Raw genomic sequence first — 17,538 nt, forward strand, 5'->3', positions numbered from 1 at the left:
GTATTACTAATAACATTTCAAAAAAGTTAAAAAAAATTATTAGTTATTAAAAAGTTTCCCTTCTCCCATGGCTTGTGAATTAATGGATACAGTAAAATCACCAATAAAATGTATGATAATGCAGTTTCGAATTGAGTATGACAGTATGTTATAACTTATTGATAACTGATCGACATCGAAGGCCGCTGATGTACGTAATGTAGACAGAAGACGAGTGTAATTGCCGTCTACCGGAAATTCGCAACGACCCGTCTTATCTAAAATCTAGATAATTCTAGAAATTGTATCATTGTTCAATAATCAATATAATATACCATAGTATGCCAACGAACTGTCGTATACTCGTGTCACGTGTCTGTTTTGCTATACTAAAGACGTAATATTTATTAAACGCAAATATTAAAAATGAGTTCAATTTTAAAGTTTTTTAAACCAGACAATAAAAATACTACCTCAGTTTCGAATGTTTCGATTGATGTAGATTCAGATAAATCGTCCGTAGGCAGTCCACCAATAAAAATACGAAAACCCGAGATGTCGCAATCTGACGCAGATCGTAATGTGAGTTTTTGACTTTTTGCAATAATAATATTAATAAATAATATTTTTAAATATAATATATTATTTATTATTATAATATTATATTATTGTTGTTTGTTATATATTTTATTTATAGATTATTCCGAATGATATTGCTAATTTTTGTCGTAAGCAATTGAATGACATTGAAAAATATGAAGTTCTTGTGCATAATTGGATACCTGATGTAGACTTCAAGTTTCCAACTTCTGGCAAACGAAATTTGAAATTTCAGCATTCTTGGTTACGCTCATTTGTGTGGTTGGTGTATTCTGCTGCAGAAGACGGAGCTTATTGCCGTTATTGTGTCTCATTTGGATCAAATTCTGTTGGTAAAGGGGGTCATCAGAACACAAATTTATTGGTTCAGACTGCATTTCAAGATTGGAAGAAAGCACTTGAAAAATTTAGAGAACACCAAAAAAAAAAATATCACCTTGACGCCATGGAGGATGGACAAAATTTTAAGTTGATTTACGAAAAACGGAAGAGTGACGTGATCAGCGAAATTGACAAAGGGCGAAAAAAACAACAACTCGAAAACAGACATAAGTTAATTCCGATCGTCCGAGCCGTTTTGCTGTGTAGCAGGCAAGGATTAGCATTAAGAGGTCATCGAGATCAGGGCTCTTTATCACGGAAAATGCCGGTAGAAAACGACGGGAATTTCAGAGCGTTACTTCGTTATGCCCTAGACAACGGCGATCAAGCTTTGGCCAATCATTTAAATACTGCGGGTGCGAATTCAACGTATTTAAGCTATCGTATTCAAAATGAAATAATTGATGCAGCAGGGAAACAAATAACGACGAATATTGTGCAACGTGTAAACAAATCTAGATATTTTTCTGTCATTGCTGACGAAAGTACGGATGTGAGTGGCATTGAACAGTTTTCAATATGCGCTCGATTTGTCGATAAAATGGACGAATACAAAATTCGAGAAGACTTTTTGTGCTTTATCCCTGTTGAGGACGTTACCGGAAAGGGGCTTGCAAATACGTTGCTGACCACGATGGAAAACATTGGCATAAACCTGGCCAATATGAGAGGGCAAGGTATGTGTTAATATTTATTAGGTTATAACTTTATATATATTAGGTTATGTTATATTTTCTTTAAAAAAATGTTTAGGCTATGATGGGGCGCGTGCAATGAGCGGAAAATTCAACGGCTGTGCTGCCAAAGTTCGAGAACTATATCCGGAAGCTATTTACGTCCACTGTGCTAATCATAATTTGAATTTGGCTATTACGCATGCGTGCAAAATATCGTCCATCCGAAATTGCATAGGCACAATTAAAGAGGTTGTAAATTTCTTTCGTCTATCCAATAAGGCAGGTCTAGTTTTAAAAGAAAAAATTCAAATGTCTTGCCCAAGTGCGAAACAAACACGTCTTCTTAAATTCTGCGAAACGAGATGGGTTGAGCATTTGGACTCACTCAGTTTGTTCAACGATGTATATGAACATATCTGCTTATCGTTAGAGTACGTGGATGAAAATAATTTGAAAACCATCGGAGTCAAACCTCATGCCCTGCTTGCATCGATAAAAACACCTCAATTTATTATGGCTTTAACAGTAGTTAAGCCGATTTTCAGCATAATGAAAAATCTCAGTGTGTTTTTACAAAAGGAAGATTGTGATCTTAGCTTATGCATTGATTATGCAAATCACGTGTATGATGAAATCAATGAGATGCGTTGTGATTCGGACTTGAAATTCAAAAGCTTGTATGCAGCAGCAAAAGAAATGGCGGACAAATTGGATATTAATTTAGTATACAGTGATTACGCAAACAGTGCGGTCGTGTTTGTATGTGATCGCTCGCTTATCTGTTTTCGTACGATATCGACGTCTGTATTTATTATATATTCTTTTGTACTTTTAATCTAAAATGGCAGCTATGTTGTGCAATGTCTGCAATGATGTTATTTTCGAAGGTGATAATCTCAACTGCGCAAAATGCAATGCTTTTCAACATTTTACTTGTGCCGCTCTGAGGGAGACAGCTTTTAGAAAGATGTCGAATAATGCCAAACTAAACTGGTGTTGCAGTAAATGTAAACTTAAAGAGCCGAGCATTAATCCTCAGACTCCCAAAAATAATTCAACCACCGAACAATCTGGTACTCAAAATGTTCAAAATGAAACTATCAATAACCTCGTTGAGTCAGTCAACTTCATGAGTGAAAAATTTGATAACTTCGGTAAGCAATTGCAAGAGTTAATTACAACTATTAATCTTATCAAAAAGGAAAATTCAATTCTTAAAGAAGAAAATCACAAACTAAAAAATGAATTCGCGTCTCTGGAAAAACGTCTAAATTTAATTGAGCAAAAATCAATTGAGAACTATTTCGAAATTGTTGGCGTCCCAGACATTGATAATGAGGACTGTGTCAAAACGGTGGAGACAATTGCAGCCGCCGTAGGAGTGAAGATCACTGTGACAAAAGCATATCGTACTTTCTCAAAAATCCCTAACAGGTCCAGAAAAATAGTAGCAGAGTCGACTTCAATTCAAGACAAACGAAATTTGATGGAACGTGTTAAAAAATCAAAATTAACTGGTAAAACTGTTAACTCTAAGTGGGCTAATGATAGTATTTACATTAATGACGGTCTTACGCAATTTAATAGAAATCTATTTTTTAAAACTAGGGCTTTTGCTCGAGAATCAGGTTATAAATTCACCTGGTTTAAGGATTCAAAAATTTTTATAAAAGAGAATGAGAATACCAAGGCCTTTATAATTTTTGATGAGCTTTCCTTGTCAAAATTAGTTTAAGCCTACAACCGACTCTAGAATTTCTTTGTTTATACTTTTTTAGTTTAAAATGGAAAATGCCTTTAATATTATTGGATACCTCAGCTATAAAACTAACTATTTTGAATCATTCTCGGAATTTATTGATGTTAATAATTGTATAAATAATAAATATGTAAATATTATATGTTGTAATATAAGGAGCATGAACACCAATTTTGATGAACTAACATTATTTTTAGAGAGCGACCAAAATAAAAATAAAATCGATGTTATTGTACTTACCGAAACTTGGCATGATCCCCTGAGTCAGGGTGCTTATGTCTTGGAAGGTTATAATCAACACTCCTCTACAATCAAAAGAAACCAAAACGATGGTATATTTGTGTTTGTTAGAAATAATTATACAACTGATTTTTTCGAATATGAATTTGTTGATACCAATATTGTTAAACTCTCCATTAATAATCTAGATATGCCAATTAATATTTTATGTATATATAGATCACACGCCACTGATATAAACACCTTCATTAAAACTCTAAGAGAAGTCATACGAGAAAATAAAAAAAAAGATAATTATACCATTCTTATAGGTGATATGAACATAAACATAGTAGGGCCTAGTCCATTAAATAATGATTATCTTAATATATTATCAGAGAATGGTTTTGCGTCTTTTATTAACTCTTATACTAGATTACCCAAACTACAAAATCACACATGCCTTGATCACATATTTGTCCACAATAATGAAAATATAATTACGCTAATTAATGCAGGTATTTTACAGACAGATATTACTGATCATTATGCAATTTGTGTCTCTCTACCAATTAATAATCACTTAACTAATAAAAGTAACTATGTTTCTTGCGTTGATTATGATAATATTAAAGCATTACTAGAGGGAGAGAATTGGACTGCGGTGTATAACAAACACAAGGCGAATGAATGTTACTCAGAGTTTCAGACGGTTATCTCTGACATTATTCTTAAATCGACTACATATAAAAAAATAACATCCAAAAATATGCGATTAAAAGAATGGATGACAGCTGGTCTATTAAACTCTACTCGCCACAAACAATCCCTAGCTTTAAAATGTAAAAAATATCCAAACAATAATAAATTAACCATACACTATAAAAAATACAAAAATAACTATACGCAGATTCTAAGAATGGCTAAAAAGAAATATTATGAGAATAAATTCAAAACAAATTCTAACAACCCGAAATTAACCTGGCAACTTATTAACGAAATCACCTACACCAAAAACATTAATAAGGATACTATTAAAACTATTATTAACAACGGCCAACAATTTGATACTAGCAAGGATCCAACGATGGTTTCAAACATTTTTAACAATTTTTTTATTAACATAGGAAAGAAATTAGCAGAGAAAGCTGATTATGTTCTGAAAAATGAAACTATTAATGCTAGTAATAACTTTTCTTTTGATAATTCCTTTTCTGAAAAGATAGTTAACTCTGAGATTATCAACATCGTAAATAACTTTAAAGATGACACAGCCGCTGGTCATGATAGAATTACATGCAAGTTATTAAAATTTATTATCGAACTTGTTGCTGATCCGCTTGTGTACATTTTCAATATGAGTATTCATCAAGGTATATTTCCGGATAATCTTAAACTAGCAGTGATCAAACCTATTTATAAAGCTGGAGATAAAAAAAATGTTAATAACTATAGGCCTATTTCTTTGCTTACTAATTTTGCGAAAATATTTGAAAAAATTATTAAAAAAAGATTAATTTCGTTTCTAGAAGCCAACAAACTCTTGTCAAAAAACCAATTTGGTTTTAGACCAGGTATAGGTACTCAAGATGCTTTATATCAAACAACTCAATTTATTTATAGAGAATTAGATAACAGTAATAAAGTAATTGCCGTATTCCTGGACTTAACTAAGGCATTTGATACTGTCAATCATACCATTTTATTTCAAATTTTTCCGAACTTCGGTATTAATAATCATAGCTTAAATTGGTATAAAAGCTACCTAACGAACAGAAAACAAATGGTCAGGATCAATGACATTACTAGTCAGGTAGGTTCAATTGAATATGGAGTCCCTCAAGGTAGCGTTTTAGGTCCAATTTTATTTTTATTATATATCAACGCAGTAAGTGATTTAATTATTGATGGTTTGGTGGTCTCTTACGCTGACGATACCTGCTTGCTTTTTACCGATAAAACTTGGACCGGCGTTCATCATAAAGCAACTGTTGGATTAAATAATATATATCGAATCCTGTGTGACAGAAATCTGACGCTTAACGAAAATAAATCAATGTTTATGACCTTTTCAATTTATAAAAGTTTCCAAACACTTAATCATATTAAAATACATAGATGTAACGATGATAAGAGTTGTAGTGACTTAAATATTTGCTTAACTATTAAAGAAGTTTCTAGTACGCGATATTTAGGTATCATTTTTGATAATAATTTACGCTGGAATCTTCATATTCATAATTTGGTAGGAAAGTTACGTCAGGTAACCTATAAATTCTATAAATTAAAAGATCTGGTACCAAAACACACAATGCGTGTAGTTTATTTTGCGTTGTACCAATCCATACTTCAATATGGTTTATTAATTTGGGGAGGTTAGGCTGATTGCTTTTTAAATCAAATACAAATTAATCAGAATAATATAGTTAGAATTTGCTTAAATAAACATTCCTTATCAGGTTCTACCTCGCATAATTATAGAGAGTTGGGGGTCTTACCTGTTAAATTTTTATATAAAAAATTTGCTATTCTGTTCACCTTTAAAAATTTCAATAAAGGCCTTGATGGTCAAGATATTGTGGACAAAAGAGAAAATAGACGGTATAATATACCTGTTGATTACCCATACAAATCTTTTGGTCAATCTTTTGTCAACTATTTAGGACCTGTGTTTTTTAATTCTATGCCATGTCAGTATAAAAAAAATATTCAGTTGTCTGAAAATAATGCTAAAAAGTTAGTGTATAATTGGTTGTTCTCTCAAATAATTTAAAATATTTTTAAATCTACTGCTGTATTTAATTTGATTACTATTTGTATATACTTGTTTCCTTTTGTTTTTACTATAAATTTGTTATATACTTATATATGTTTATAATTATTTAGTAAGACTGTATTACACTCTATCTCTAACACAAGCTTTTAGCTTAAAAGAGATAGATAATCATAAATAATTTTTATAATTAAATTTTTGTAAATTATGATGATTTCAATNTATATAGGTATTTTAAAAAATACTTGTTATTAGTTATAGTTGTTACTCAAAAGCGAATCATTATAAATACTTGAAATTTTCACCAAATGTTTATATTTGTGTTTTATATACATAGTTAAATTTTTAAAATATTATGGCTTATATTTGAGTTATTTATAGACAACTGAAATTTAAATAATGTTTTCCCACCCACTCACACACCTGACTACTATACAGTATAACGGTAACTTTCCCGTTTTTTTTTAAAAGCTCAATATTAAGTACATATTCAAAATGGGATTAGGATACAGAAATTCTTTATTACCTGAATACTTTTTGGGCACTGCGTTTGGTTTTAGTCTAGATTTTTTTGCTGATGGATCGGAATAATCATTTTTATTAAAATGAGTAGAACAAATAAATCTTTTTTAAATTTTTTTCGGACTTAAAGCTTCTAGCGCAATATTTCCTAAATGCAAAAATTATACACATACATTTGTATTTTAGTTATAGTACAACATATATATTTGTATACTTACCTGAGTTTACTATCCATGTTTTTGAAATTTCTATATTTGATGGAAATGGATGGAAAGTACAAGAAGAATTTCTTCGTGTATTTTTACAATTTATGAACACACATTTATCACCCGACATATTTAGTAAAATTGTAAACTAAATATTTTGAATTTATTCACAGCACATAGGTAGTATTACAATAAAAACACTTGGTAACAACGACAAAATAAATATGAACTACGATATTAATTGTCGACTAGTTTTTCAATGCCTATTATACTATTATCATTGGTTATAAATATTAAATACTATTAATAACCAAAGCTATACAATGTATATTTTAACGAGTATACACATCATTGTTGTCATATGTGGGCTGACATAGTTCGCTCTATTAATTACTTGTTGGATAAAAATTACGATCAGACATGACAAAATAGATATATTTTGTCATGCGATCAGATTCATATATTAAGATCAAAATATGTCATTCATAAAAATGACTATATACTATGTAGCGAGTAGCGCGTCTAGCGCGTCGTGCCACTGTCGCTAAAATGACTGGCGACTGCAGCGATCACAACGTTACACGCCAGTACTAATTACGCGCCGACAGCGCTCTACAGCGTTACACGACATTTATCGTGCCGTCGAAAAACCGTCCAGTGAGCAATCTATAGTATTTATAATCAATGGTATTACTAATAACATTTCAAAAAAGTTAAAAAAAATTATTAGTTATTAAAAAGTTTCCCTTCTCCCATGGCTTGTGAATTAATGGATACAGTAAAATCACCAATAAAATGTATGATAATGCAGTTTCGAATTGAGTATGACAGTATGTTATAACTTATTGATAACTGATCGACATCGAAGGCCGCTGATGTACGTAATGTAGACAGAAGACGAGTGTAATTGCCGTCTACCGGAAATTCGCAACGACCCGTCTTATCTAAAATCTAGATAATTCTAGAAATTGTATCATTGTTCAATAATCAATATAATATACCATAGTATGCCAACGAACTGTCGTATACTCGTGTCACGTGTCTGTTTTGCTATACTAAAGACGTAATATTTATTAAACGCAAATATTAAAAATGAGTTCAATTTTAAAGTTTTTTAAACCAGACAATAAAAATACTACCTCAGTTTCGAATGTTTCGATTGATGTAGATTCAGATAAATCGTCCGTAGGCAGTCCACCAATAAAAAAACGAAAACCCGAGATGTCGCAATCTGACGCAGATCGTAATGTGAGTTTTTGACTTTTTGCAATAATAATATTAATAAATAATATTTTTAAATATAATATATTATTTATTATTATAATATTATATTATTGTTGTTTGTAATATATTTTATTTATAGATTATTCCGAATGATATTGCTAATTTTTGTCGTAAGCAATTGAATGACATTGAAAAATATGAAGTTCTTGTGCATAATTGGATACCTGATGTAGACTTCAAGTTTCCAACTTCTGGCAAACGAAATTTGAAATTTCAGCATTCTTGGTTACGCTCATTTGTGTGGTTGGTGTATTCTGCTGCAGAAGACGGAGCTTATTGCCGTTATTGTGTCTCATTTGGATCAAATTCTGTTGGTAAAGGGGGTCATCAGAACACAAATTTATTGGTTCAGACTGCATTTCAAGATTGGAAGAAAGCACTTGAAAAATTTAGAGAACACCAAAAAAAAAAAATATCACCTTGACGCCATGGAGGATGGACAAAATTTTAAGTTGATTTACGAAAAACGGAAGAGTGACGTAATCAGCGAAATTGACAAAGGGCGAAAAAAACAACAACTCGAAAACAGACATAAGTTAATTCCGATCGTCCGAGCCGTTTTGCTGTGTAGCAGGCAAGGATTAGCATTAAGAGGTCATCGAGATCAGGGCTCTTTATCACGGAAAATGCCGGTAGAAAACGACGGGAATTTCAGAGCGTTACTTCGTTATGCCCTAGACAACGGCGATCAAGCTTTGGCCAATCATTTAAATACTGCGGGTGCGAATTCAACGTATTTAAGCTATCGTATTCAAAATGAAATAATTGATGCAGCAGGGAAACAAATAACGACGAATATTGTGCAACGTGTAAACAAATCTAGATATTTTTCTGTCATTGCTGACGAAAGTACGGATGTGAGTGGCATTGAACAGTTTTCAATATGCGCTCGATTTGTCGATAAAATGGACGAATACAAAATTCGAGAAGACTTTTTGTGCTTTATCCCTGTTGAGGACGTTACCGGAAAGGGGCTTGCAAATACGTTGCTGACCACGATGGAAAACATTGGCATAAACCTGGCCAATATGAGAGGGCAAGGTATGTGTTAATATTTATTAGGTTATAACTTTATATATATTAGGTTATGTTATATTTTCTTTAAAAAAATGTTTAGGCTATGATGGGGCGCGTGCAATGAGCGGAAAATTCAACGGCTGTACTGCCAAAGTTCGAGAACTATATCCGGAAGCTATTTACGTCCACTGTGCTAATCATAATTTGAATTTGGCTATTACGCATGCGTGCAAAATATCGTCCATCCGAAATTGCATAGGCACAATTAAAGAGGTTGTAAATTTCTTTCGTCTATCCAATAAGGCAGGTCTAGTTTTAAAAGAAAAAATTCAAATGTCTTGCCCAAGTGCGAAACAAACACGTCTTCTTAAATTCTGCGAAACGAGATGGGTTGAGCATTTGGACTCACTCAGTTTGTTCAACGATGTATATGAACATATCTGCTTATCGTTAGAGTACATGGATGAAAATAATTTGAAAACCATCGGAGTCAAACCTCATGCCCTGCTTGCATCGATAAAAACACCTCAATTTATTATGGCTTTAACAGTAGTTAAGCCGATTTTCAGCATAATGAAAAATCTCAGTGTGTTTTTACAAAAGGAAGATTGTGATCTTAGCTTATGCATTGATTATGCAAATCACGTGTATGATGAAATCAATGAGATGCGTTGTGATTCGGACTTGAAATTCAAAAGCTTGTATGCAGCAGCAAAAGAAATGGCGGACAAATTGGACATTAATTTAGCACCCCCGCGGAATATTGGAATACAGAAGATCAGAGACAATTATGAAGGCGGTTCAGAGGAATATTTTCGTCGGTCCATTTTTCATCCTTTTTTGGACCACTTATTAATGCAGTTAAAAATAAGATTTCTTGAACACCGGGAACTATTGTCAAAAATTCAAAATATTCTTCCAACTAAGTGTTCTGAGCTGAAAACAAAAGAAATCAGTGAAACGGTAAATACTTTTGCAAAAGAATGGCCAAATGACATCAAGGGATCTACTGATGATTTTATAGCTGAGATGACCATGTGGCACAGGTAACAAAATATTAAATTTATTATACATAAAAATATTTTTTGTGATCTATATTAAAACATAAAATGCATTGTTATTTCAGACATTGTTTAAATATGTCAAAGGATAAACGGCCTAGAACATTTATTGAGACTCTCAACTATTGTAATTCTGCATTGTATCCATCAATACACACATTATTGCAGATTGGTGCAACTCTACCCGTTTCTGTGGCAACAAGTGAACAATCTTTTTCTTGTCTTCGAAGATTAAAAACATATCTGCGCAACAAGACTGGTGAGGAGCGATTAAATGGATTGATGCTATTAAACTTATACAGAGACGTGGAAGTGACTTGCGAAGAGGTCATTGACATAATGGCACAAAACCAAGACGCATAGATCTCGTTTTATAATGTAAATTGACAAATTGTAATAATTACTAATTAGTTATTAATTATTATCTATAATATTATGTAATATGTATTTTATATATGTATTATGTATTTATGTATATATTATAAGTGACCAAAATAAAATATAGAAAAGTGTAATACAGTATGAATAATATGATATTTATGAATACCTACTTTAAATTTTTTCAAAACCCCCCCCGAAAGTTTTTCCTGCGTTCGCCCCTGTACGAGATTAACAGCGACGTTACGATTTCTAGCAACTGGCAGAAGCTACGAAGATTTGAAATTTTCTACTATTATTTCACCTCAAACTCTCAGCAGCATAATACCGGAAACATGTGATGTTGGAACCAGATGTCCCCCATATCTTTTTCTTCCAATAAAAAAATAATAAGAGCGTTATGGAAACTCCGTGGAAATCTACATCGAGGAGCGTTCTAATGGTTTTCGCGAATTGATAAACCGCGTACGGACCTCGCTCGCTAAACTGCCCCGCTTAAAAACTTCCGATATATTCATTTCAAAATTTGAAAGGGGATTTAAAACTGTGTGGGGGTATAGAGTAAGTCATTTAGAGTCTAGGGATATCGTTTTCAAAACGGTAATACCGAATTTGGATTTTTAGTAATTTTATTTCATATTGTAAGTGCCGGGCGGACACAATATGCACTATGCCAGTAGATATCTATAGATTTATAATTCATTAAAAATCGAAATATTGTACTACGACTTAGCCAATCATATCCATGGATTCGTTAGGATGTCCCCTTTTTGGGAAATGCATTTTGGATACTTACAATTTGCATTAAGTTGTGGTGAGGTCGAGCTGTCCAGAAACCGGTAAATTGGTGCAGGATTACATAGGTAAAATACTGGTTTTGCCACCACTTCAAGTCTAATTCGCTTACCAGGGGACTTAAAACTGTTTGGGGGACGGGGGTATAGAGTAAGTCATGTAGAGTCGAGGGATATCATTTTCAAAACGGTACTACCAAATTTGGATTTTTAATAATTTGGAATTATACTTTAGTATAAACCTATAACTTAAACTAATATCTTTCTCACAAACTTTTTAAACCTTCAGGTTTGGGCAACCTCTAGGTTAACACCGAAATTATAGTATTGATATTAGTAACTATGTTTGTTACCACTTTTTTTCGTTGTTATCATTTATTTATTTAGTCATTTTGTGTTTTTCTTTGATAACCGAGGTTTAAAAACTGTAAAATATTTTTTTAACTTTAATTTTGACAATATTCTTCAAATTTATTTTAATTTAATTAAATAAAAATAAAATATTATATTGATTTTTATTGAAATTATATAAATATATATTATTTAAATTAACATTATGGATAAAAGAACAAGAGGACCCAAGTATAACGAAATTCATCTTGTTGTTCTCTCTAACTTAGTCATCAAATATAAAGACATCATTGAAAATAAAAAAAATGACCAAAACATATGGAAATTTAAAGATGTCACATGGAACAAAATCCAAAGCGAGTTTAATGCTCTAACTGGAATTGTACGTTCTGCTAAGTAAGTACTAATTTCAAATACTTACCTAAAATGTACGAAATCTTGGTTGTGTGTTTGTTGGTTATACTTAACCAATCATAATTAATTTTTTTAATACAGTTTTAAATTTTCAGATCATTAAAAGAGAGGTACGAAAAGTTAAAAAAGGATTCTAAAAAAGTATTGGCCTCAGAAAAGAAGGAAATTTTTAGTACTGATGGTGGTATATGTAAACAAATTCCCCGTTCTGAGGCAATAGACAAGATTATTTCTCTTCTTGATATCTCTGGAGAGGGATTAAATAACCCATATAATGATGATGACATTGATAGCGAGTAAAAATTATCATAGCCTACTCATTACCGTAATATATAACATGTCATCATAGTCTTAAAAATAATATTTTCTGCAGTTTTAATTTTTAAAAATTAGTTAAACCATTAATGAATAATTAATAATATTATTGAAAATCCTAACCCGATTCTGAACTAAATAAATATATTAATATAATAACAGCCATTAACAGGTTACCTTAAACTTAATAAGCAATTTTAGTTTTAATTTTAACTTATTATAATAAATATCGTTGTAGGTATTAAATATAATGTATTAATGTCAATCTTGATATTTATAATAACATAATATAATTCACACAATACTATTATTATCAATGATTGATGATATTTAAATTTTATTGAGTATTAATTATTGAATATACATTAACTAGATATTGGAATTGTTGAAGAAAATAAAATACAGAATACTACTACATTTACAGATAATGAAATTAATAATATGGTATTTATAATTTTTCTGGATTTAATATAAATCATCCATCTTCAACAATAGGTAGTAGATTTTTAATACACCAATACCAGGAACATTTACCAACAATTACAATAAGTATCATTTTACTTTTAATTTATTAAGATAAAAATGAATATTGTTTACATTAATTTTAATATCTTATTGATTAAGTACAACTTTGCCAGTGTTGTAAAGTATTTGAGTAAAAGTATTAAAATACTTTTTTTCTTATTGAATACTTTTTTTTACTATTGAATACTATTTTATTGAATGCTTTTTTTTATTCCTTTAATTCCTAATTTGTTTCTATTTGTAATCCTTGTTTAATAAAAATACCGAGCCGCCATTGATTTTTCATTATTATTTTTAATAACCTTACCTATCCTAAATTCCTAATATCCTATTATGTTTTTGTTTTTATTAGGAGACATATATTGTAAACGAGAATATTAACAATGTTATTCCTACCAATGTGGTAAATGAAGAAAATATAATCATATTGAATTCCTCTGTCATTGAAACAAAAAAATAAACTGATGTGGCTCAAAATGAATTTTCTTCCAATATTATTTCCACTGAAGATTGGAAATCTTGGTCTCCAGCTCAACTAAAAACACCAGTTAGTTCAAAAATAAAACAGGTAAGATATGTCAATGATAGTTCTCAACCTCAAAAAAAAAAGTATGAAAATTTAAAAGATGAAGTAAGACAGAAAACAATTGATTTGATCACGATTAAAACTCAACTAGCTAAAGAAGAGCTTGCATATTTTTTTAAAAAAAGGAAAATGATGAAAAATTGTTTGAGCTAGAAATAGAAAAAAAAAATTAGAAATACTCAAGTATCTGAAATCAAGTCTGATGATATAATATAGTATAATGATAGTATATTGTTATTATTATTCTTGATTAATTTACTTATTTCACTATTAATATTAATTATGTTATGTATTTTCTAAAAACCTATTAATTTCTAATAATTTAATTAATTCATTTTTAATTTTAAATAGTTATTTATACTTATATGTTATTGTTTAAACATTGTTTTAAATACTATTTTGCATTATAATCCTATGATAAAATTAATTTACTTCATAAATTCATTATTAATATTATATAAAATATATTATTTAGTTTCTAAAAAACATATGATAACAATAACTAAACCATAATTTCTAATGACAATTATTAGTTTTTAATTCATTAAATTCGTAATGTGATACAACATTAAGTACAAATTTAAGTAGCTATATTTATAGCTATATATATATATAGCTTATAATATTATCTGTCTTTTCATGTCAGTTTTTTTGATAGTTTATGAGCATCTTTAACTTTAAATTTGATAATAAATCAATTTACTGTAAAATGAAAACGGGTGTAACTTAAAAGCATTTCCTCAGTACTTACCTTTCAAAATAATCAATGATTGCAATTCTTACTAGATTGTTATTTTGATTAAAATTATTATTTGGGTTTTCTAGATTAAAATTATCATTTACTTCTTCTGAAGCTTGCATTAATTGCTGAATACCTTCTTCAAATTCTAATTCTTCTTCATTTAAATCACGTGCTATATTATGTAATACAGCACAAGCCACAATAATTCCTTGTGTTAATTCTAGAGATGATTTTATCCCAAGTGAAATAATGGGAAATCGTCTTTTTAACACACCAAAAGTCTTTCAACAGTATTTCTTGTCCTAATCAGTGATTCATTGTACAATTGTTCTCCTTCAGTTCTAGGTTCATTTAAAATTGTCATCATATAATTGCTTACTCCATACCCACTATCTCCAAGCAATAATGCGTCTCCAAACATATTGTCTTTAAATTGGGCTCTGATTCGGGAGTTCGAAAATATGTTACTGTCGTGTGCTGAGCCCGGCCATCGAGCAACTATATTTTTAATTTTTAGATCAGCTCCAGCTACAATTTGTACGTTGATAGAAAAGTATCTGTTTCGGTTTCAAAAAATGTCTGCATTATTTCCCCCTGGAGATAAAATTTTTACATGTGTGCAGTCAATTACACCAATAACTCTGGGAAATTTAGCGATTGAAAAAAAATTAAGTTTAGCTTGATTAATTTTTTCTTGGGTAGAAGGCATGCGTATATCTTTCCTTATCTTAGCTATCTCATGAGTAACTCTGGGTATAATTCTTCCAGTAGTTGCCGTGCTAACACCCACAAAATCTCCTACTGCTTGAAAATTGTCCCCAATGCATAAAATCTTAGTGTCAAGATGTTATATATTTGATTATAAGAAATAAAATAAAATAGACAAGAAGTCAAGAACATTTAATATATTATTATTCGTAACATCATGAGACATGAATATGATGATCTGATTACAACTTGTAACATCACACATAAAAATAATAATAGTTGCGTCTATCTGGCACAGTCCGCCAGAGCGCGTCTCTATAAAAATATACAACACTACCTCCCTTTAAGTTATAAGAATAATAAAAAATAAAAAATACTTTAACACTACAAAATTATTATACATACAAATTAATAACAAAATAAAATTATTATAAGGTAAATCGTTATTTATTAATTATAATTGATTTAAATTTTAAATTTATAAATGTTAAAAATACATGTAATATATAATATAGCTTAGTTAGATCTGTACCTTGCAGGTAAAATGCATTTCCTTTTAATGCGGGTGGAACTAGGCTCAGGGGTTTCACTATGGTATGTTTCCTTGTTACTATCAGTAACTTTGTCTTTTACAATATTAGAGCCCCCGTCCTCAAATGTTTCATTTAAACTCTCATTAAAAACTTCATTGTAAAATATACCACTTTTAATAATCTGATCTACATGTCTTTTGTGTATACTATCATTAGTCTGATCTTTGCACAAATAAACTGATCTGCCTAAGCTCTCAACTATGCTACAAACTTTCCATCCTCTCTGGTTAGGCTTAGTATAATCTCTTATAAATACCTCCTCTCCAATATCAAAATTTTTTTCAGTAATTTTACCTTTATAATTTTTCTTTTCATTATTACACTTCATCTCATTGTTAGTATTTAATGTATTTTGTTTTAATCTGTCAAACCGTGTAATAACATCTCTCCCAAACATAATTTTAGTCGGAGTTTGATTTGTGGTAATATGGGTAGTATTCCTGTAAAAGAATAAATATTTGCATAGTGCTAACTGTATAGATATAATCTTATTATCAGCTATAATTTTTTTTAAAACAGTCTTAAATGTTTTTACAGCGTTTTCTGCTGCACCATTACTTGATGGATGATATGGAGAGATAGTTAGATGTTTAATACCATTATATTGACAAAAATCACTAAATTCAGTGGACGTGAAGGGCGTACCATTGTCTGTTACAATCGTGTTAGGTAAACCAAATCTGGCAAAAACCTTTTTAAATTTAATAAGTGTATTACTAGTATCAGCCTTTTTTACTTTAAATATTTCTGGCCATTTTGAAAATGAATCAGATATAATTAGAAACATTTTATTCATAATTGGACCAGCATAGTCAATGTGAATTCTGTCAAAACATTTATAAGTTCTAGGCCACTTAGTTAAAACTACTTTTAAAGGTTCAGGTTTATGCATAATACAAATGTCACAACCTTTTGCAATCACTTCAATATCCTTGTCAATATTGGGCCACCAAAAATATGATCGAGCTAGACTTTTCATTTTTACAATACCTAGATGTGTACTGTGTAATTCAGTTAATAGAAGTTTAGTGAATTTTGTGGGAATTACCACTCTATACCCCCAAAATAAAACTTTGTCTTCGACATGCAGTTCTAACTTACGGTTATAAAATGGTTTTATGTCATCAGTTATAACATGAGGCCAATTACCTAAAACATAAGTAATAATTTTTTTTAAAACTGAGTCTTTAGCAATTTCAGTTCTAATTTGAAGGAAATCAATTGGTAAATGTTTTGTTACCCAATTCACTACATCTGAATTTTCATTATTATGTGAAATATTTTTAGTTTCTAATATTAACCGAGATAAACTGTCTGCGACAATATTATCTACACCTTTAATAAATTCAATTGTATAATTGAAACCTGACAAAAAAAATGCCCACCTTTGGATGCGACCAGCTGCCATCTTTGGGATAGTTTTGTCTTGCCCAAAAAGTGCTAATAAAGGTTTGTGGTCTGATTTAATTATGAATTGTCTCCCTAGCAGATATTGATAAAACTTAGTAACAGCCCACACTATAGCAAGTGCTTCCCTGTGTATAGATGAATAATTTTTTTCTGTTGATGTAAGGGAGCGTGACGCATATGAAATAGGTTTTTCAATATTGTTTGCAAACCTGTGAGCTAATACTGCACCTATGCCAATATTTGA

General features: G+C 30.5%; 4 protein-coding genes and 1 pseudogene across 4 annotated transcripts; 3 read left to right on the forward strand and 2 right to left on the reverse strand.

Annotated features, from left to right (window-relative positions):
• Window positions 1-534: 534 nt before the first annotated feature.
• Window positions 535-2,477, forward strand: LOC111042039 (zinc finger MYM-type protein 1-like). Its single transcript, XM_022326529.1, has 3 exons — window positions 535-561; window positions 677-1,637; window positions 1,714-2,477. Exons 1-3 carry the CDS (start codon window positions 535-537, stop codon window positions 2,475-2,477), a joined length of 1,752 nt encoding a protein of 583 aa, XP_022182221.1.
• Window positions 2,478-8,828: 6,351 nt separating this feature from the next.
• LOC111042040 (52 kDa repressor of the inhibitor of the protein kinase-like) lies at window positions 8,829-9,452 on the forward strand. The gene has a single exon (XM_022326530.1). The coding sequence runs from the start codon at window positions 8,829-8,831 to the stop codon at window positions 9,450-9,452; it is 624 nt and encodes a 207-aa protein (XP_022182222.1).
• A 685-nt stretch (window positions 9,453-10,137) lies between these two features.
• Window positions 10,138-10,841, forward strand: LOC111042035 (zinc finger MYM-type protein 1-like). The gene is made up of 2 exons (XM_022326525.1): window positions 10,138-10,463; window positions 10,544-10,841. Exons 1-2 carry the CDS (start codon window positions 10,138-10,140, stop codon window positions 10,839-10,841), a joined length of 624 nt encoding a protein of 207 aa, XP_022182217.1.
• Window positions 10,842-14,588: 3,747 nt separating this feature from the next.
• Window positions 14,589-15,292, reverse strand: LOC111042041 (annotated as a pseudogene).
• A 515-nt stretch (window positions 15,293-15,807) lies between these two features.
• Window positions 15,808-17,068, reverse strand: LOC111042042 (uncharacterized protein K02A2.6-like). Its single transcript, XM_022326531.1, has 3 exons — window positions 16,443-17,068; window positions 16,256-16,324; window positions 15,808-16,145 (listed from the first exon to the last, which is right to left on the reverse strand). The coding sequence occupies exons 1-3, from the start codon at window positions 16,861-16,863 to the stop codon at window positions 15,808-15,810; spliced, it is 828 nt and encodes a 275-aa protein (XP_022182223.1). The 5' UTR covers window positions 16,864-17,068.
• Between the last annotated feature and the right edge of the window lie 470 nt (window positions 17,069-17,538).

Source organism: Myzus persicae, unplaced genomic scaffold (assembly GCF_001856785.1).
Source record: "Myzus persicae strain clone G006 unplaced genomic scaffold, MPER_G0061.0, whole genome shotgun sequence".
Classification (NCBI taxonomy): Eukaryota; Metazoa; Arthropoda; class Insecta; order Hemiptera; family Aphididae; genus Myzus; species Myzus persicae.